General features: G+C 38.0%; 5 protein-coding genes, 1 long non-coding RNA gene and 1 pseudogene across 9 annotated transcripts; 3 read left to right on the top strand and 4 right to left on the bottom strand.

Annotated features, from left to right (window-relative positions):
* On the bottom strand, positions 1-1,431 carry LOC104720846. Of its 3 annotated transcripts, none has more exons than XR_756813.2 (7): positions 1,187-1,431; positions 909-980; positions 696-762; positions 464-583; positions 343-364; positions 201-241; positions 1-87 (listed from the first exon to the last, which is right to left on the bottom strand). It is a non-coding gene; the product is annotated as an uncharacterized LOC104720846 (long non-coding RNA). The 3 variants fall into 3 exon arrangements; XR_756812.2 differs by having other exon boundaries at positions 464-586; XR_756814.2 differs by having other exon boundaries at positions 464-586; positions 1,130-1,431.
* Positions 1,644-2,790, bottom strand: LOC109127206 (annotated as a pseudogene).
* LOC104720847 (F-box/kelch-repeat protein At4g14905-like) lies at positions 4,762-6,165 on the top strand. The gene is made up of 2 exons (XM_010438741.1): positions 4,762-4,962; positions 5,060-6,165. The coding sequence occupies exons 1-2, from the start codon at positions 4,819-4,821 to the stop codon at positions 6,011-6,013; spliced, it is 1,098 nt and encodes a 365-aa protein (XP_010437043.1). The 5' UTR covers positions 4,762-4,818; the 3' UTR covers positions 6,014-6,165.
* On the bottom strand, positions 7,056-10,980 carry LOC104720848 (glycine--tRNA ligase, mitochondrial 1). Its single transcript, XM_019233120.1, has 10 exons — positions 10,374-10,980; positions 9,904-10,286; positions 9,689-9,806; positions 9,373-9,570; positions 9,044-9,268; positions 8,877-8,936; positions 8,728-8,808; positions 8,222-8,627; positions 8,087-8,137; positions 7,056-7,433 (listed from the first exon to the last, which is right to left on the bottom strand). The coding sequence occupies exons 1-10, from the start codon at positions 10,671-10,673 to the stop codon at positions 7,276-7,278; spliced, it is 1,980 nt and encodes a 659-aa protein (XP_019088665.1). The 5' UTR covers positions 10,674-10,980; the 3' UTR covers positions 7,056-7,275.
* On the bottom strand, positions 12,022-15,550 carry LOC104720849 (phenylalanine--tRNA ligase alpha subunit, cytoplasmic). Its single transcript, XM_010438743.2, has 17 exons — positions 15,304-15,550; positions 14,906-15,031; positions 14,724-14,813; positions 14,530-14,586; positions 14,383-14,438; positions 14,211-14,303; positions 14,034-14,118; positions 13,856-13,893; positions 13,730-13,768; positions 13,530-13,606; positions 13,325-13,409; positions 13,146-13,242; positions 12,966-13,062; positions 12,781-12,852; positions 12,494-12,686; positions 12,362-12,416; positions 12,022-12,261 (listed from the first exon to the last, which is right to left on the bottom strand). The coding sequence occupies exons 1-17, from the start codon at positions 15,448-15,450 to the stop codon at positions 12,211-12,213; spliced, it is 1,458 nt and encodes a 485-aa protein (XP_010437045.1). The 5' UTR covers positions 15,451-15,550; the 3' UTR covers positions 12,022-12,210.
* LOC104720850 (protein NUCLEAR FUSION DEFECTIVE 6, chloroplastic/mitochondrial-like) lies at positions 15,929-17,594 on the top strand. 2 transcript variants are annotated; one of them, XM_010438745.2, is made up of 3 exons: positions 15,929-16,180; positions 16,341-16,459; positions 17,362-17,594. In XM_010438745.2, exons 1-3 carry the CDS (start codon positions 16,029-16,031, stop codon positions 17,379-17,381), a joined length of 291 nt encoding a protein of 96 aa, XP_010437047.1. In that variant the 5' UTR covers positions 15,929-16,028; the 3' UTR covers positions 17,382-17,594. The 2 variants fall into 2 exon arrangements, with proteins under 2 accessions (XP_010437047.1, XP_010437046.1); XM_010438744.2 differs by lacking the exon at positions 17,362-17,594 and adding an exon at positions 17,009-17,275 and having other exon boundaries at positions 15,932-16,180.
* Positions 18,130-19,194, top strand: LOC104720851. Its single transcript, XM_010438747.2, has 2 exons — positions 18,130-18,440; positions 18,552-19,194. Exons 1-2 carry the CDS (start codon positions 18,243-18,245, stop codon positions 19,008-19,010), a joined length of 657 nt encoding a protein of 218 aa, XP_010437049.2. The 5' UTR covers positions 18,130-18,242; the 3' UTR covers positions 19,011-19,194.

The following is a 19,597-nucleotide window of genomic DNA, read 5'->3' on the forward strand; positions in this document are numbered from 1 at the left end:
TCACTCCTCAGAAAGTGCGGAAACATCTGTTCTGGTTTGATTTCAGAAAAGGGGAAGGAGACGATGCTCCAAGTTCACTCAGACGACCTGCAACCAAAACCATCAACGGTATCAAAGAAGAAATAAACAGTCAAGAGTTGAACTAAAAGACGCGATAAAGAATCTTAGCTACTGGTTACTGGTTTTTCCCTGAGACTTACTCTGTGTTGTAGCTACAGCTGATTCTAAACGGCTCTTTATCCTGAAGATAACAAGAATGGTTAAAAAAAAATTGTAGTTGACCTTAAACAAAAGTGATGGATACAACTTATGTGCAGAGATAGATACAGACTTAGAACCTACCTGCCGTGTCAATCATATTGTCCTGCAACCAAAAAAATCCAGAGACATAATTAAAATCTATTAGTATAGAGAGAATGCAAACTGACTAATGAGTAGTGGAAATCGAATAAGAGAACTCAACTGTTTGGGCAAAGCGCAAATAAGACCACCTTCTCCTGTAGGTTGACTTGATGATACTCGTAAATCAGATTAAGATGACAAATTTTGGTTATGAGACTTGTCCATTCTTAAAAACCATCTCCTGCTGCACAAAATAAGAATAAGAAGGAACATGGTTAAACAAATAATTAAACACTAAACTGTAATTGTAAACAAAACAACAAAAAAAAATTTTAAAGCAAAAGTTGCATAACCTGTGTGTGATCCGCACCCACGCTTTGGAAGAGAGAAGATCCCACAGCAAAGAACACCGGAGAGATCCTAAAACACAAGAGATATAAAAGTAAGTTAGACCAGAATCTAGGATTTTCTATGGGTTAAATTGCCAACAACAATAAGCAACAACGATGGTGTGAAGTGAGGAATGAGACCAAATTAAGATGTACATAATTGCGAAAAGAGCAAACCTCTGTTAAGAGCTTAATTAAGAGCCCGATTGAAAAACAAGGCCATCTCCTTGGCTCGGAACCCTAGAAGACCTGCAGAAGAAGAGGAAAAAACATAAACAATGTCAATACAACGAGTAAAAGTAGTCGATCCCAAAGAGTGGTGTGTTCTTGTAAATTCAGATACAAGCCAAAGACTGTACTGGAGTGTGAGAGAGGGAAACAGGGGAGACTTGACTTACTACGAGTCTACGAGAGAGAGAGAGAGGGGAAACCGAAGGAGAAGAAGGGGGACGAACCAGAGAAGAAGGGCGGAGTAGGCGGTGGCTGAAACCCTGAGATGCTTCGCTCCGATCCGTAGAGAGATTTTAGGGTTTTTAGATTTTAGATCTTAGGGTCTCGCGGATTAGGGTTTCTATCGAGTGATGATGGAGGACTGAGAGAGAGAGAGAGTGGCTTATCATCGTCTCGACATGGATGGATCATCGTCGTCTTCGCAGAAGCAGAAGAAGAGATTATTTCGCTTTTTGTTTTCTCAAATCGAGAAGTGATGAGTGTGGAGCGCGTGAGTCTCTTTATATAATAAATAAAACTAATAATACTTAATAACGTTAACATCATTTAGGAAAAGGAAATTTTCCTTTTTCCAATTTTTTTATTTACCTAATCCAAAATCTATTTTCTCACGACACGTGTTCTCTTTTGTTTGACATTCTTAATTGGGCTTAGTTTAGGCTTTTGTTGTTGGGCTTATTATTAGGGTTTGTAAATCAAACCTTTATTAGAGTTTGCAAATAAGATCTCTCCATCAACCACTGCGCTTTTATGCACATCACAACCACCAATCTCTGCACCAGGGCTCGAGACAGGCTCCCAAGTTTGGGTTTTGGGATCGAAAACCTCCAGCCAGTTAGATGGATTGCTGCAGTCTTTGCAGCCTCCTGTCACATATATCTTTCCATCAAGCAAATTAGCGGCTGGATAGTTAGTTCCTCTCTACCCGCATGCTTGGACCTTTGCCCCACGTGTGAGACTGGCAGTCCAAGATCGAGACGCTTGACGAGTGTGCTACTTCTTGGTCGATGGGTCCGCCAATGTTGTAGATGTTAGAACCAACCGCAACGAGACCTGACCAGTGCACACAACGAGAATGGAGAACTGGGATTGCCGCCAAAGCATACCCACTTGACTTCTTCTTCTTCTTCTCGATGAGGTCGTCATTGGTTTGAGTTCGATTAGGTTTCCGGCAGAGAGTGAACCACTTAGGGTTAGGGTCATCATCGCCATCCTGTAAACACACATAGAGACAACTCTCGGTTCGGTTTAAAGAGGACCGGATCTTGTAAAGCTCCGGTAAGGCAATAAGCGAGCGGAAACTCTTGGAGACGAGGGAGAGAGTTGGATAATACAATCTCGAGACGCGTGCTAAGCAGCTCAATACCATGCATTGTATGTGTCTTTCCACTGCTAGTAACACCATAAGCAAAAAAAGTTCATGTCAAATCTCCAACCCTGAGTCAGAAGATATGTTGCAAGCAATGCTACTTGCATACCAATTGGTCTAGAGGATATTTCAATGAAAACACACAATATCCCTTACCGTTAACACCTTCCATAGCTGCCTTGACTACTGGCCTTGCAGCTACATCATAAGCGTCTATAGTAGTTGTTTGTGGTCGAAAAACTTTATCTGGCATCAAACACACAAATTCTGGAAAAAAACATTCACTCAGACTCAGACACTATATATATATATAATCAAATTAAAAACAAGCTAAGCAATGGCGGAAAAAATAATTGAGGTGAAGACAATACCGAATGCGTAAGCTGTAAGTGGATTATACTCGTGCCTGACCAATGTATCGCCATCAGGGTACCAAGCAACTTCATCTCCTCTTTGCATCTATAAGAAACTGTAATCTCGGCAATAGATCTGGTCCACGGCGATCAGATATATCAATATACCTCAATAGACGAAAATTGGTTTAATGAAAAAGCCGTGCACCGGGTAAAAAAAAAAAAAAAAAAAAAAAAAAAAAAAAAAAAAAACGAAGCCAAAATGGAAAGGATGTAAACAAATTTATATATTTTGGTGTTTTCTTCTTTTTCTCTGTCTCTCTCTCTTCCCTTCAGTTTTGTTTCCTTTTAAAAATTTTCAAAATGCTTTATTTATAATTTCTTTGTTTTTATAGTACCATTTTGTATTAAAATGTGTTTACTGTGAACACTGTCCAATGGGAGTGGAGAGGCTCCGTGGCATGGCAAAATATATTTATGATTACAATATTTTACGAGAAATTTGTTTTTTTTCCAGTCATTAATTTAATAGTTTAATTTATTATTATTTTTCACAAAACTGTATTATAAAATAAAATGAATAAATAAAAATATGTGTAATTTAGTTTTAAAATGTTGTGTAATTTTAAAAAAAAAATGGTATGGCAATTTTTTTTTAATATATTTTATTTTCCCTCGTGCAAATAGAATAAGAATCAAATTTGAAGGACATAATACATATAAATACATGTCGACCAATCGTAATAAAGTAGCACCTTGTTTGGTTGAAAGAGNAAAAAAAAAAAAAAAAAACACAACATAAATGTCATACTCCGCGAAATAAGTAACGCATCTATACGACGACTGAAAGAGTAGAAATAGCATTTTTGGCAACAACCAAAAAAAACACACACACAAAATAGCATGCATGCATCATGTATGTGGTTAATTAATATTATTGATCCATATATTAAAACCATAATCTTGTTTGAGTCTTATAGTTTCTTTGTTTAAAAAAAAAAAAAAGAAAGAGGACGAGGGAAATATTCGAAAATGGTTGTATCACACTAGCTAGTGCATGTTAAATACATTTTAATAGTAGATATGTCAAAATTAATGTAAGTTGAAAATAGTGGTGGATATGCTTCGATTTATCTACTTGATATTTTCTTTTGTCGTATAATTAATTAAGATTATGGTGAATTATATTCCTTAACTGGATACATTATATTAATACATTCTCAGCTAAATAATCTATAGGAGTAAATATTATATCAAAAGTTAATAACAAATATATCTTGGTGTAATGTTTGCGATTCATTCAACTTAGTTAGACAGTATTGAAGACAAGCTATGTGAATGTGTGTTAATAAAAATGACGTGAAAATATGGGTATTCTCTATGGCACAAAGAAATAATGTCATCAAGTTGGGCAAAATTCGAGTCTTATATCATACCTTTCAGCTAGCAATTACGCACTACTTCACATTCAAAGCTTCACTAATTTGAAAAGGAGAACATAGAAATTATGCTTATAATCAACCTACGACACAAATATATAAAGACTTATTTGACACACTTAGTGTGTTCTAATGGATATTACTAATCTTGTTTGGCGTGTTAAAAAATTCAACTTAGTTGAATCGGCTAATATCTTTAAAGTTTCTACTTTGTTTGTTGTTTTGAGAAAGGCTTATGCAGTAAGTCTTAATTATGTGAATGTGTATTAATAGAAATGCGTGGAAATATGGGTATTCTCTCTATGGCACAAAGAAATAATGTCATCAAGTTGAGCACATTTCGAGTCATATATCATAAATTTCAGTTAGCAGTTACGCACTACTTTAAACTTAAAGCTTCTCTAATTTGAAAAAGAGAACATAGAAATTATGCTTATTGAATGTGTATGCATTTAGTCTTATGTGAATGTGTATTAATAGAAATGACGTGAACAAATTTTACTCGACTAAAAAGTAATTTCGACATTATATACAGCCAACGTTATGTTATTGCGAAAAGAAAACGTGTGTGGATGAAATGTCTTGTTCTATATATAGCGAGCGATTAAATCACTCACCAATTCATTTCTCAGCAAGCATTTCGTATTTCATCTGTTTCAGTCTCTCTCGTTAAATAACTTTCCAAGCTGATCAAGATGAGTGACCAAGAACTTGTGGGTTCGCTTCCGACGGCGGTACAGGAGCAGTGCATCGCGAGAGTTCCCAGGCGTTATCATCCAGCACTCAAGGGAGTTTGTAAGGAGTTCAACGAGTTATTTTCTACTAAAAGAATTTATGAGGTATTACATTAGTGATATGGTATTACGTTTTTAATTATGTCTTTTATTTTAGACTCGATGATACAATCATATATCGCTTTTACAAATCTTATATCAGGTCCGATCGGAGTTAAAGGTCAAGGAAGACGTGCTCCTTGTCGGCTTAGTTAACGATGATGTACCCAGAATGGAGCTCGAATGGTTTACGTTGGAGACGAAAGTACATGACTCTGAGGATATGTGTGAACTCCGACCGGCGATCCCAGCTCTTTCTGAAAACTTCACCTTTTCAGGTTATGGACCGACATATGTGAGTGACGGCTCCAGTATCTATGCGATCTGTGGTGGACCCAAGAGGGATGATGAACTACCCACGACAGTCTATGCGGTTGATTATCTTGAGTCTGTGTGCAAGCCACTCCAGTTAATGGTTATGGGTGCCCCACGACCAGCTTCGGCCGTGGGTATTATACAAGGTAAAATTTATGTCTTGTGTGTTTGTGGTGGTTCGTGCGTTGTCCAAGAATACAACATCGAGGGCTCGGATTCAGATCCACCACGCTGGGAGTCTTTCAATATTGCTTTTGACGAGGAGCTAGAAGACATATGCGCCAGTTTTGTTATGCTCGACAAGATATTCATCAAGTTTGGGTGGTTCTCGTGCGTCTACGACCCCACTGATCGAACCTTAGAAAGGTACGACCCCATTGATGATCACTGGTTTGAATCCAGCTTTAAACCCAGCTACTGTGCGATAGGAAAGTGCCTCTATGTACAGGATCGAGAAGTGGACACCATACATGTATTTGATTCTATTTCCGAAAACTGGAGCCTCCTCAAGGGAGTGGCCGGAAAGATTGACCCTTGTGACTTCCTCAGAAAAAAGCTAGTTGCTCTTGGCACGAGACTTGCGATTGATTGCAGTCATGAGGTTGAGTGGGAAATCAGTGTTTCCATTTTTGATGTCGAGAGGATTGACAACGAGTGCTGGGGACATCAGATTTCGAGGAAAGTAGTTCTGAAGCCAAAGAGTTTCTACGACATCAAGGAGTGTCTGTCCTTCTCCATTTAATCATACAGTATTTATAAGGGATGCATGCCTTACAGTATTAATTATTTAATTATAATAAAACAAGTACATACGTACGATACTTAATATTTTAAATATATGTGTGTTCACAAAACATGGATAAATTACAATAAGACAGTTTATAATTTTATTTATATACGTTTAAATCTGATTATTAATTATCCATTTATACATCGTCATACATTTTGATTAGAAGTAGTACTAATTGATCATCTACCGGGGCAAAATTTTGTTTTTTAAACAATAATAATAAAATAATTTATGATGATGAAAGGTGATACATGGATGGATTGTAGCAACAGTGGTTATCGGAATTCTAGCTAGCATACAATGTATTGCAATATATGTGACAACAAATCAAATCATTGTTTTATAAATATACACACATGCGTACGAAATGTACATGTAACATATTTCGTATGTATCCCCAATCCCATATAAGAAAAGCTGGATAGGAAGTGTAAATAAAGTCCAACATTTAACAAAGAATCTTGGAGATAGAAAGGTCCAAGATTTTGGAAAAAAAAATGCTGGATAGAGGTTTTGGCAAAGAAAATCTAGATAGAGATTTTAAAGAGAAACATGATAGGTAGAAAAATATGTTTTTTTATTTTGATCCCTTTGTCCCTCTAGCTACTTTCAGATTTTGGAAAAGAGAGAGATCCAGAGTGACCCTTGCATGTGAGGGAGGCTTGATAATGGATGACATGGTAGAAAAAGTAGAATAGAGTGACATCCAGAGGTATCGAGCTACAAAAAATACAAATAAATTAAGGTAGTTATACGAGATGATTTAGCAATTTACCTCAGAGAAGAAACGTTCCATGGCAGCTTCGGATTTGAGGATTAATTTACGAGAAAAAACTGTGTTGCTTTTTTGCGTGTGGAGCAATCAACATGCATCACACAAATATAAATGGTAGAATAGAGGTATTTATACGGGGGATTGTTCGTAAACGAAGATCGTGGAGCGGAGGTATGGGAAAGATCTTAAAATTTTGGTAAAATGGTTGTAAAAATCTGATATCTAGGAAGTTGTTGAGAACGTGTCTAGCTACAATAGTAAGCATCAAACTGTTACACAACACAAACCCTTTCAGCGTCCCTGTTTTTATTGACAGGAAAGGTAAATAATACTAAACATGCTTAATAGGACCTGAAGATCATTTTGAAATAACATACAATACCGGCCATATCATAAACATGCTTTAAATCACACTGCTAAGTAATTGTAAACACAACCCCTAAACATTCAATCTTCCACAGACCTCCTGCCACGTCTTCTTCCCCTCAGCCATGGAGGTCACGACGGAAGCTACCTCTTTCAAGCTGACTCGGACTTGGTCTCTGCTATCTCTATCCCTTATTGTGACTGACGTCTGTGAATCCACTGTTATTGCAAATGGCACACCAAGCTCATCAGCTCTTGCATATTTCTTTCCTATCGATGTACCTATTCACACACACGAATCTTCTCACTCAGTTTGCTCCATTTTGAAATTATAAAACACTTTCAGTTTCAATTTGTTTAACGTACCTGTGATGTCAATCTTGTGTTTGATGCCATCAGATTTGAGTTGTTTGGAAATAACTTTGGTTGCTTCCTCAAATTGTTGGTTCTGCACAAGCGGGAAAACCGTGCACTTGATGGGTGCTACAAGAGGGGAGAAACGGAACACGTTCAGTTGTTGATCCCCTGCCTTGCTTAGCCTTGTGCTGAAACAATGCTCGTACATACAATATATGATCCGTCCAATCCCAAAAGATGGTTCAACCACTGACGGGGTGAAAACCCGCTCAAACACTAGTTTCTTCTCCTTTGAGATTGACACCATGTCCTTCTTGATGGTCACGTTTTTCCCGAGGGTACACACTTCAAACTCGACTTCCCCTTTGGATTCTAGGGTCGCCTTCATCTTCATAGCTTCTTGCTCATTCAGCGCCTAACAAAATCATTACACCAAGCATGTTCTTTATTATAAACCATCACCATTAGACAGAGCAGCTATTCTAGTAGAAAATAAGAGACTTCAGCNGAATCCACTGTTATTGCAAATGGCACACCAAGCTCATCAGCTCTTGCATATTTCTTTCCTATCGATGTACCTATTCACACACACGAATCTTCTCACTCAGTTTGCTCCATTTTGAAATTATAAAACACTTTCAGTTTCAATTTGTTTAACGTACCTGTGATGTCAATCTTGTGTTTGATGCCATCAGATTTGAGTTGTTTGGAAATAACTTTGGTTGCTTCCTCAAATTGTTGGTTCTGCACAAGCGGGAAAACCGTGCACTTGATGGGTGCTACAAGAGGGGAGAAACGGAACACGTTCAGTTGTTGATCCCCTGCCTTGCTTAGCCTTGTGCTGAAACAATGCTCGTACATACAATATATGATCCGTCCAATCCCAAAAGATGGTTCAACCACTGACGGGGTGAAAACCCGCTCAAACACTAGTTTCTTCTCCTTTGAGATTGACACCATGTCCTTCTTGATGGTCACGTTTTTCCCGAGGGTACACACTTCAAACTCGACTTCCCCTTTGGATTCTAGGGTCGCCTTCATCTTCATAGCTTCTTGCTCATTCAGCGCCTAACAAAATCATTACACCAAGCATGTTCTTTATTATAAACCATCACCATTAGACAGAGCAGCTATTCTAGTAGAAAATAAGAGACTTCAGCCGGTCTACCTTCAAAGCTTCAACCACATTCTTTTGATCTCCCTTGAATGCAAGACCCAGTTCTTTCTTCGCAGGGGTAAAAATAAGTTTCTGAAATAAAAGAGAACCACATTAAGGACACGTTGTAAAGACAGAGATGAAAATGTTAAGTAGAATACCTCTACTTCTATAGGCTCTGCCAATTTGGCTTCAGCCTCAAGAGCAACGCCACTTTTTTTCTGCCACAAAACAAAGGGTCCACAATGTAAATACAAAAGGGTTTTGAATAATTAATTATTATCAAGCTGCCAAATGAAATGATGAGGGTAAGAGGTAAGTTTCTTACGGAGTGAGCAAGTAAGTCATAAGCAGACCTATCGGCAATTCCAACACATTCAATCCACCCATATGAACAATCAATTTCAGCATCCCAACAATCTGCTGCATAGTGGGCCATTTCTTTTGCTTTGTGCTGGCGGAAACGCAGCCGTTCCTTGTCTATGCCGAGACAGACAAGGAAAAGATACACTCTCCCAATGAAGTATCCTAGAGTTTCACTGTTCACAGTTCCCTATTCGAATACAATTTCAGTGGTAGGCATCAGTGTAAGTGTATTTTTTTTAATATAATAAATGTCAAAAAGAGGTAGGCGAGAATATGATTACAAATACTGACATTGGCAACAGCTTCGCCAAGGCAAAGTTTTTTCGCAGATTGGCCAGACATTTCTTGTTCTTCTCTAGGAAACATAAGCAATTCCAATGATTCTACGTCAGGGAATTTGGGATGTGACTTATTCTCAGGATCAACAAAGTGCTCAATTTCTGCCAGCAAGAATTCACGAGCTCTTATAGGCCCTTGACGAGGGGATATCTGCGAGTAAGAAGCTATTACCAATGGGTCTAATAGGCAATTGAAACCAAAGAGATAAATAGGAAAAAAAAGATCACTTGTATTCAATATATCAAGTAGAATATTGAAGCATATTCACCTCATTCCTAAAGACTCGACCAACTTGAGCCACGGCAAAAGGAAGTTTTCTCCCATTGTCATTATAATAGTTCTTAAAGTTGACAAAAATGCCTTGAGCAGTTTCAGGACGCAGGTAACTGAAGCAGAGAAAGAAAGTAACTTGATAAGGAACTCAAGAAAGAAAGAAAGAAACTAACTAGCTCAGAAAACAATTATTACATGGAAAATACTCACCCGAGAGCGGAACCAGTTGGGCCAATGGATGTTTGAAACATCAAGTTGAACGGGCGAGGAGGATGAGAAAGTGGATTATTAGTGTGGGGAGCAGTGATTCCATATTCCTTTATCTTGGCGCCAAGCTCTTCGGCAGAAAGATCTTCCACAGCAGCGAGGAGATTATCAAATTCAGCAGCTTTCTCAGCAGAGATGCTAACATCTTTCTTTCGCCTTTCACAATAACCCTTGATCAAGTGGTCGGCACGGTGAAATGCACCAGTTATCTCATCCTTGACCATAAGATCAGTGAACTTTTTTACATGCCCAGATGCATTGAAAACGATCTCTGGTGTCAAAGCTGAACAACCAACTTCAAGCATGTCCTCCTCATTAACGAAATACTGTTTAAAAAAAATAAAATCAAAATCAAAATCACACAGTCTTGTCTACCGAATTGAATTGAGCAGAGATATGTGAATGATCTTCACCTTACGCCAGAGGCTAAGTACATTAAGTTCAACAAGGCGGCCACTGGGACCGTAATCTAAAAGTCCGGCGACGCCACCGTAAATATCGAAAGATGGATTGTAGAAAGAACGACGCTCGAGAATATTGGCCACGGCTTGTCGGAAAGCCTCAGGCTCCTTCTCGACGGCGGATTTCTCAGCCTTCACTTTGTCGACGAAGAGACTCCCAATTGCAACGTCGCTCTCCGGTTTCGCTGCGTTGAGAGGTTGGACGGGGGCCTCCTGGTCTTCGACGGCCGCGGATTGTTCCGTAGGGTTCATCGTGATCGGGATCGCCGCCAAGGGTTTGGAAAAGTGAATTTTTTTAGGGTTGGTTTACTGGGAAACTGTCTTTTTGATCTTTTTGTGAGTCTAACTGGGCCCAAATTTGTGGGTCAATTCAATCCAACCCAATCCATAAACCCTATTGAGTTGAAAAACCGGTATCATCTTCGAGTAGCGACAAAGTTTTTGGAAGTTGGAGACACTTGTCCGATCCAGTCGGCCGCGGGAACGAGTAGTCAAGCGGAGGGCTTAAAGATGGCCGTGCGGCGTCGAGCCGACGTTCCAACATTTTTACGCTCTTTTCTTTCTTTTTTTTTTCTATTTCTTTTAATTATTAATTTTGTTTTTTCTCATATATATATATTTATAATTTTTTCGAATGGATCCAATCCAGTTGAGTCTTTTGGTATTCTGTAGGAGCATTGTGGTGGGCGTTCGGTTTTTCGGTTTGGTTTCAGTTCGGTTTTTTTAGTTTTATAAAAATTGAATCATATAGAAACCATATGTAATTCGGTTTGGTTTTTTCGGTTTATGGGTTTTTTGGTTTTATCAAAAATGAAACCATATAAAAACCATATGTATCACGATTTGGTCCCGGTTTTTAACGGTTATTCCATACTTTAAAAAATAGATAGTTAATACATAACTAAAAAATAAGCATAAAAGTAAAACCTAAACATAATTAAAAAATAAAATCCAAATATAGTTTTGTAAACCTAAATACTTAATTGAAATTTAAACTTTTAAAAAGTAAAGGTTATTGAAAAATAAAACGAGAAAAAAAAAACCAAGAAAAAAATTTAGAGATCAATAACTATAAGCCCAATAAAGAAAAAAAATACTGATATTGTTATACAATATAAATTTATAAGTTGGTGAAACTAATTATATCTAAGAATCCTAAATCCTAAATTTTTATAAAAACCCAAAAAAAATATTCGGTTTTACGGTTTTAACCAGACCAAACCTAAACCAAATAGTTTATTAAATTGAAAACCAAACAGATTTTTAGATTTAACTATAACCAAACCAAACCATTCGATTTAATTCGGTTGGATTTTTTTGCCCACCCTAGCAATTTGTTTTGTATGGGGTGGGAATCGTAAAGTAATATTGGTTTACTAGGAAACTGTCTGTTTTATCAAGGGTCAAAATGGGCCCAAATTTGTGGGTCAATTCAGTCCATAAACTTGCAAAACCCGGGTTTCAAGCTGGGGTAGCATTACCATGCTTTGAATCATACTGCTTAGTATTTTTGTAAACACAACCCCTAACCGTGGAGGTCACGACGGAAGCTGCCTCTTTCAAGCTGACTCACGACGGATAACCAAAACTAAATACAAACTTTACCGTACATAACCAAAACTAAATGAATTTTAAAAATTTGACAAGCCAGATTGCTATTGCATCCAATTAATTTGGAATAGTCAGGTCCAGTAACCGGAAGTATAATTGAAAATACCAAGTATCATCAAAAAGACTAACAAACATAAAAGGAGCATCTTGAATCAAATGAAGACAATCAAAATATCACTCAGATTCCAATTCGGCAGATCGGATTCCGTTTAATGAGATCGAGATCCACCTACGACGAAGAATGAAACACAAATTGAGTATATATGCCAATGAAGCAAGGCAATGTTTTATACAAACATGTTAGAAGAAGTGAAGATCTCGTGGTTTACCTTGTGTCCAAACAAATCTCGGATGTTGTCAATACCGTATAATATCATTGTCGGTCTGGTTTATGAACAAAAACCAAGGAAGAATCAGCAACAAACGACCCTGAAATGTTGAGGGAAATTCAAAATACTTACCTCTCAAGAGAAAGACCCCAAGCAATTACTCTAACATCCTCGGGGAGACCCATTGGAAGAAGCATTTCGGGTCTGAACATCCCAGAGTTACCAATCTCCACCCACTTCCCTAAGCCTTCATGGTAGCTGAAAATTTCCATACTTGGCTCTGTGTAAGGGTTGTAAGCTGGCTTGAACCGCAGTTTCGACATCCCTGAAAAGCATGATCGCGTTCAGAGTTTTTCTTTCTCTCTCTAGCCTAAGCGAACCTAATTTAAGATTGTGGCAAACTTAAGGGAAGAGTTTACCTAAGCGTGAGAAGAAGTCTTTTAATACACCAATCAGGTCTCCCAGTGTAAGGCCTCGATCACAAATCAAACCTGATCCAAACATGAAATCATTTAACCGATTGAAAATCAAGTTTGAGAGACGATGATGCCTTACTTTGATTTAACACCAAACTGTGACAACTCTGACCATTAGAGAACTATACCTTCAATTTGATGGAACTCTGCAAGGTGGGTCCGATCAACAGCTTCGTTTCTGAAGACACGGTCAATAGAAAAGTACTTCTTGGGCACAAACGGTTTCTACAGTCAGACCGAAATCTAATTATACTACTGAATATTGAAAACCAACGTCTCACAACCTGTAAGCTAAAGTTCAGTTGTACCTGTGCTAGTGCATAAAGCATCCTAGATGAGACAGCCGTTGTGTGAGTACGGAGAAGATTCTTGTTTGCTTCTTCTCGTTTCCAATCATAATTATACCTTTAATGCAAAAGACCATTGTCAGAGTGCTGCAAATTAATTAGTACTACTACAAGGTAGTACGCAGACGCAAGTCATATACCCTCTAGATCCATAACCACCAGACTCGTGAACACGTTTCACCCTCTCAACATAATCTTCCGGCAGTGTCCTTGTAGTAGAGGGTGCTACATTCAAAGATTTACGCCATAAAATTTAGAGTTAGATATTCTTTGAGATGTCAACAAGCAACCAGGAATAGCTGTCACAAACAACAAATATAGTGACTAAGCATTCAAAATTTGAACCTTTTAGAAAGAAGGTGTCATGAGAATCACGAGCAGGGTGCTGCTGAGGCTGGAACAACGCATCAAAATTCCAGAAGCTATAGAGCATACGAAACAGGATAAGATCAGCTAACAAATAGCAAAAACTAATGACCTAATAAGATCTCCTCAAGCCTCCATGAAAAGCTGAAGACCAAGACTCTGTAATAACTAGACGATACCTGCTCTCCACAAAGTTGTTTGTTGGCATCTCCTCAAACCTGCGACCACATAAGGCTCACCATTAATTTTGGCCATCAACAGAATAGTGGAGAGAAATTAAAATAGATGCCAAGAGTCTCTCTCACCCCATTTGAACAAATATGTCTTTAAACTGCTTCCGCACCTAAGGCACAAGAAAAGTAAAATTAAAAACTTAAGAGGTCTGTTATAAATAAAACGGCTACCCAAATCCTTTACAACAATAGAAAAGATAACCACTAGTATACAATATATACACTTAGCTATACCAAGCGTCAAGCTTACCTTGAGAAGGGCGTGAAGATGCCCAGCCTCAAGAGGCGCTCCTTTAGCATTGAAGTTATATTCCTTAAACTCTAACTCTTTCCAGCTGCAAATACACACCACTTTCCTATCTTAATTGCATATTCATCCTACAATACCATTAAAAAGTTGCTTAAAAGGGCAAGTTTTAGGACGAACTTTTGAAGATTTTCTCGAGTCAAATCGGTGGCTACTTTCTTTCTCTCGGGAGCATAATTAGGACCTTTCTTTACGGAATACCCCGTCCATGTCCTGTTAAGTAAGAAAGGATATCAGCTATCCAATGTCTCTCAAAAGGAACGAAACATGAAAGAAAAGTGGAAACAATTACTGTTGCATTATGAGTTTTCTGGATTTAAGAGAACTGATAATGTCCTTGTCAACTTCCTGAAGGGGAGAAAGGGATACTTCAGATTAATATGAATCATAAGGCAAAATACAACAGACGAAATATCTACTGAAATAAGATAGTACAAACCTTCCCTTCTTGTATTTGTAAAAGCTGGTCTTTCACTTTATCTTCTACATGTTGAACCTACAATAAAAAGGTTCAGATTGATGCAGACTAACTAAAACGTGAGTGTGTGTGACATATGTTAAACTGATTCATTACTACCAAACATCCAAAAAAGAAGGTAGCAAACAGAAAGTAAACCATTTCAGAACTATTACCCTCCTCGAGACTTGCCTTCCCATTTGCACCCACCTTTTTTTCCCGACTTGTGACCAGCCGATACTGAAGACTGAAGGAGCAAGCTTTCTCTGATATAGTAAAAGAAATTTACGCCTGTTATTAGAGAGTATGACTAACAAATCCAACCAAATATATACACCTAGATATCCATAACAATCACCTCGAGTTCATCTTTTGATATGCTACCTTCTTCAGGCACAGCTAGGAAAAGTTGTACCTCTGGCGACCCTTCTGCTGCATATTCCTTCCCTTCATCAGTCAGAACCCATGTCTCCTTTTTAATGTCCTGCAGAGAATAGTCAACCCCATGTTTCAACAGATTGATAGTGATAGCAACTTATGGCAAAATGTGAGATTCTTCAGTGGGCATTCACGGAAAACGCAAAATATTTCAACTAGATATTAAAACCGTCTTAAATCTAACACACTCTAGATCCATAATCCAAAACCCTATCGCAGACCCAATTCAGCCAGAGAACTCACACGCAACGCATGGGAATGAGATACAAGATGTAAGATTACAAAAATACGGCAGTGAAAACGGGGAAGCACGAGTACCTGAACATCAATGAAACGAAAACCATGGAGACTTTTGATGACATTGACGACTTCGCCGTGGTCGAGGTTGAATTCGGCAGAGAACAGACCCGAATCCGTGATCTCTTCGTTGTTCTGCAGAAACCCTAGTATCGCCTTTTCAGCCATTATTAATCAATCTCTCTCTCTCTCTCTCTCTCTCTCTCTCTCTCTTTAGGTTTTATCGAAAGAGCTTTTTTGCCTTACTCTCTCTCTCTTCTTTCTATCTCTTCCGGTCAAACAGAGTAAACGCCGCTGATTCTAATTGCATAAAATTGGGATATAAGGGTTCGACTTTAGAGTGCGTTTTAAATTATCTCTATTTACTTTTGAAATTACAACATAACCCACCTGCCACGAGTGATATTTTTATATCACTTGAATAATGCAATCAGAGTCCACTTTGGATTTGAACTTTTTGACCCCTAATCCCACTCACACCGATGCTTAATTATTTTGTTGCTTTTTATTGATTTTTTTTTACTAATGACCGTACTTAAAGAGGGTGTAATATGTAAAATCAAAAGTCAAGAGGGTGAATCTATGCAATTTCTTCGAAAATAGAAACGACGACGTTTCGGTTGTAGGGTTTAGTGCTCTTGGTCGTTCTATCATCTTTCCTCCTCCTCTTCGTCTTCCTCTTGAGATTCCAATTCAAGAAAACCAAATTTGTTCTGCTCTGCGAATCTTACAAAAATCAAGAAGAGATGGCATCATTTTGCAGATCAGCGTTAATGGCAGGTTCCAGAAACTTAGTATCAAGATCCAAAACCGTAACTCAAAAGTCCCTTAACCTTAAACCCACAGCGACTTCAACTCCTTTCGCTTCAATGTCCCAATCTGTCCCTCGCGCTTCAAGGTGCCTATTCATTTTTCACTTGTTTCATTCAATTTGTTATCTTTAAGTTGTATACTTTAAAGAATATATCCATGTTTGTTTGTGATCTGTTCAAGTTATGCCCTGCCCCTAGTAGTGTAGTGAATTTCTAATCAGAAACTTTTTTCCATGCAATGTGAAGGGTTCTCTCGGCTTTGGGATGTGTTGAAACGATGATTCCACTCCACAGTGCTGTTGCTTCAGCTCGACTCAAGTCAAGCATCGCTGCTGATTCCTCCTGTTGGAGTTGGCTCTCTCAGGGTAACTTTTCTCCTCTCTCTCTCTCTTTCTTTGTCTATTGTCCTTCAATTTGCTGTCTTTTTCTGCTTCTTGTTTGGTGGGTTGATTCTGTTTTCTGCTTTCTCTGCTCTGCAATTGGAAAGCTTTGAGACTCGAGATTGAATTTGCAGATTTATTATTATTATTAAGTAAACTAGATGGTAGAAACTCTCGTGTGAAGTGGAACTAAAACTCTTTTAAAGTGACAAGATTTAGATGTATACAAGCATAATTGTGGCAAGAGTGTATTCATTAGTGTATACTCTTTTGGATTCGGAGTCTGTTTTTTTTTTTTGGGAAAACTAAACTGTTTCATATATGAAACTGGATGATAAATGTGAAAGATATGTTTTCTCAAGTGAACAAAACTTTGACAGATTTTTGAAGAAAGGAATTGTTAATTCTCTCATTCACATAATAATAATCATGTCTTGTTGACATTTTTAGTTGGTCTTAGATTATGTAGTTGCTCCTTGTGTTTGTCCTAAAGCCTTGCTTCTCTGACTTATGTTCTTCTGCTTAATGCAATAGGATTTGCCACGCCTTTGTGACCCCGGTCTGCTGGATCTCTATATAAGGCGAAAATAATCAAAATGTTAGGACTTGCTTTCACAAAATGAATGAACAAGAACAGTGTTTTTTTTCTAGTTCCAACGCTTTTGTTGATGTATTGTTGTGGTTCACAAGGGACTTGTTGCAATCTATCTATCGCTATTTGGATCCACACATTTTGGGGTTTTTGTTCTGCACTAAACTCAACATTTCCTTTCTTCTATTCATGATATCACGTTCTGTGTCCATGCATATTACAACGAGGAATCTCTGCATTTTTCAATTTCTTGATCTTGTTGGCTGATCCTCTTCCCATTTCTCTCGTCCTTTAGAACTGGGAGTTCCTCGGTGACACCATCATTAGCATTGGTCTTGATCTTGAAGCGTCCCTGGGATGATACCTGATACTGTTTGAGACTACTTGATTTTGCCAGTTTTTGGACTGGTTTGCTCCGGTTTAGGACCAGGTTGTTTCCCAATTTGGTTCATGTCATCTTGGTTTAGATATTTTTGGGAGGCATGGAAGGGGATACTAGTACTCATCTCAAAATAGTATTAATCATCATCTTTTATGGCATTCTAACGAACATAATCAAAATTAAAATCCTACCAACTAATAATTGTGAATCCGAACTTTCTTGCAGTATACTCGAGTTTGGTCACCAGCTATGTAAGTGTAACTATAATATTGATATTTTTGAAACAATACTACCAAAAGTATTCGAGAGCCCCACATTCACCAGACAAATCATCGTCTAACGCCAATCTCGCCAGCCTTCCGTTTAAATTACCGAATGGACAAAAAAAAAGTTTAAAACTGTTCCAAAATTATCAATTTCCGTTAATTATATAAACACTGAATTACTAGTGAAATGCAATTAATTATGAATTATGAATAATGGTAGTTAGAAGAAACATAATTACGATATATTTATACAAATAGTGTGACCTAAAAGTTTAACTAGCTCCATAATCTCTAACCGAAGGTTAAAGATTAATTAGTCCATTGAACGTCATTTCCGGTGAGTGAAAAGTAAAAGTCTAATACAAAAATCTGATAACGTTATATTGCAATACAACAAAAATAAAAATGGATTTACTAATTTCCTTTGGGTCTCACCTCCTAATCTAGCTAACCAGGTAACGAGATGGACGGACACAACTATATACAAGACATATGTATGTGTTGTGTCCATTGCCTATATAATAGCTCATGTTCTTACAATATATAACTCGAACAGGAAACAGTAAGAGAGAGCTTATAAATAGAAAAGGCTATATGGGGAATTGTGCACTAAAACCAAAAGTTTTGTCGGAAACCGGAGCTCCGGCACCGGAGGAGCTTAAGGATTCACTTCTTGAATACCACAAGATCGACGCTGCAAAATCTCTTAGCAACTTGTTCCTTCAAGTAAGTCGCTACAAAAATTAAGCACAAACATTAATGTAATAACTATAGGATGTTATATTCTTGATTGTGTTACTCTTATACATGGTTTGTTTGTGTTTTTTTGGCTAATAGGACAAGGCAGAGAAGAAAACGAAAGATGGTGAGAAGATAACATTCGAAAATGTTCCGGTAGCTGAAGATCTGAAAACAGCTTTGGCGGAGGAAAAATCTCGGACAAAAGAGACAAAATCTCCGGCGACGATAGAGACAACTTATCCGGTAGCAGAGACAAAATATCCGGTAGCAGAGACAAAATATCCGGTAACGGAGAATAAAACTCCTGCTGACGAGAAGATAACACCGGAAAACATACCGGTAACTGAAGATCTGAAAACAGTTTTGGAGGAGGTGGCAAACCCTCTGGAAACAGAGTCAAAGTCTACAGTAACTGAGACTAACGCATCGGTTGATGATCATAAGACGAAGAACGAAGAGCCCGCTCGTGAAGAGAAAGTGATTGACGTTGTGGTTGTGAAAGAAACAGAAACAGAAGCGAAAGCAGAGGAGGTGGGAAGAGAAGCAGCACACTGAAACATCCTTGAAACGCTAGTTTCTTCGTTCTTGATAGCAACATGATTGTTTCCGACTTTTTTTTGTTTAGATTACGTTTCCTCGAGAGGAAATACGCAGACGCTGGATTTGTTATATGAATTGAAACTTCAGATTTCCTATAAACCGATCCTTCAACCCAAAATAAGAAAGTCTTTTTACGACTGTTATAATTTATTTGAAACGTCGTCAGTTTCCTGCGATTGCGTTTCATAACATAACGTTATTAATTGGGCCCCTTTATTAATACACCTTCTAAAGTTTTGGTTTGGATTCACACGGGCCGTGTCGGCCCGCACTATTAAAATTTGTATCAAGCCTTTAATAGACCGATCGATAGAGAGATTTAACGGGCGGGTAAGTTCCGGATCGGGAATACGGATCCGGATTCTGAGCATTAAATGAAACAACTAACTAACTGCACAAACCTTTTAATTGCAGCAGCAATTTAAGAGGCCACCAAACTCTCGAGCCCCAACTTGTCAATTATACATGTAGGGAACAACCAATTACACTAAGACACTACTAGTCTAACCACCACCGGTTCATAGACAACCGACAACCTACCA

Source organism: Camelina sativa, chromosome 11, assembly GCF_000633955.1.
Source record: "Camelina sativa cultivar DH55 chromosome 11, Cs, whole genome shotgun sequence".
NCBI classification, from domain to species: domain Eukaryota; kingdom Viridiplantae; phylum Streptophyta; class Magnoliopsida; order Brassicales; family Brassicaceae; genus Camelina; species Camelina sativa.

Excerpts from the sequence above, each read along its gene's own strand:
- LOC104720847 (XM_010438741.1), top strand. The coding sequence starts at position 4,819 with ATGAGTGACCAAGAACTTGTGGGTTCGCTTCCGACGGCGGTACAGGAG. Across the intron at positions 4,963-5,059 it reads CTACTAAAAGAATTTATGAG|GTCCGATCGGAGTTAAAGGT; the intron begins GTATTACATTAG and ends ATCTTATATCAG.
- LOC104720848 (XM_019233120.1), bottom strand. The coding sequence starts at position 10,673 with ATGAACCCTACGGAACAATCCGCGGCCGTCGAAGACCAGGAGGCCCCC. Across the intron at positions 10,287-10,373 it reads TACTTAGCCTCTGGCGTAAG|TATTTCGTTAATGAGGAGGA; the intron begins GTGAAGATCATT and ends TTTTTTAAACAG. Across the intron at positions 8,937-9,043 it reads ATGACTTACTTGCTCACTCC|AAAAAAAGTGGCGTTGCTCT; the intron begins GTAAGAAACTTA and ends GTTTTGTGGCAG.
- LOC104720849 (XM_010438743.2), bottom strand. The coding sequence starts at position 15,450 with ATGGCTGAAAAGGCGATACTAGGGTTTCTGCAGAACAACGAAGAGATC. Across the intron at positions 14,119-14,210 it reads ACTCGAGAAAATCTTCAAAA|CTGGAAAGAGTTAGAGTTTA; the intron begins GTTCGTCCTAAA and ends GTGTATTTGCAG. Across the intron at positions 13,243-13,324 it reads GGTGGTTATGGATCTAGAGG|GTATAATTATGATTGGAAAC; the intron begins GTATATGACTTG and ends TTTGCATTAAAG.
- LOC104720850 (XM_010438745.2), top strand. The coding sequence starts at position 16,029 with ATGGCATCATTTTGCAGATCAGCGTTAATGGCAGGTTCCAGAAACTTA. Across the intron at positions 16,181-16,340 it reads TCTGTCCCTCGCGCTTCAAG|GGTTCTCTCGGCTTTGGGAT; the intron begins GTGCCTATTCAT and ends TGCAATGTGAAG. Across the intron at positions 16,460-17,361 it reads TTGGAGTTGGCTCTCTCAGG|AACTGGGAGTTCCTCGGTGA; the intron begins GTAACTTTTCTC and ends CTCGTCCTTTAG.
- LOC104720851 (XM_010438747.2), top strand. The coding sequence starts at position 18,243 with ATGTTCTTACAATATATAACTCGAACAGGAAACAGTAAGAGAGAGCTT. Across the intron at positions 18,441-18,551 it reads TTAGCAACTTGTTCCTTCAA|GACAAGGCAGAGAAGAAAAC; the intron begins GTAAGTCGCTAC and ends TTTGGCTAATAG.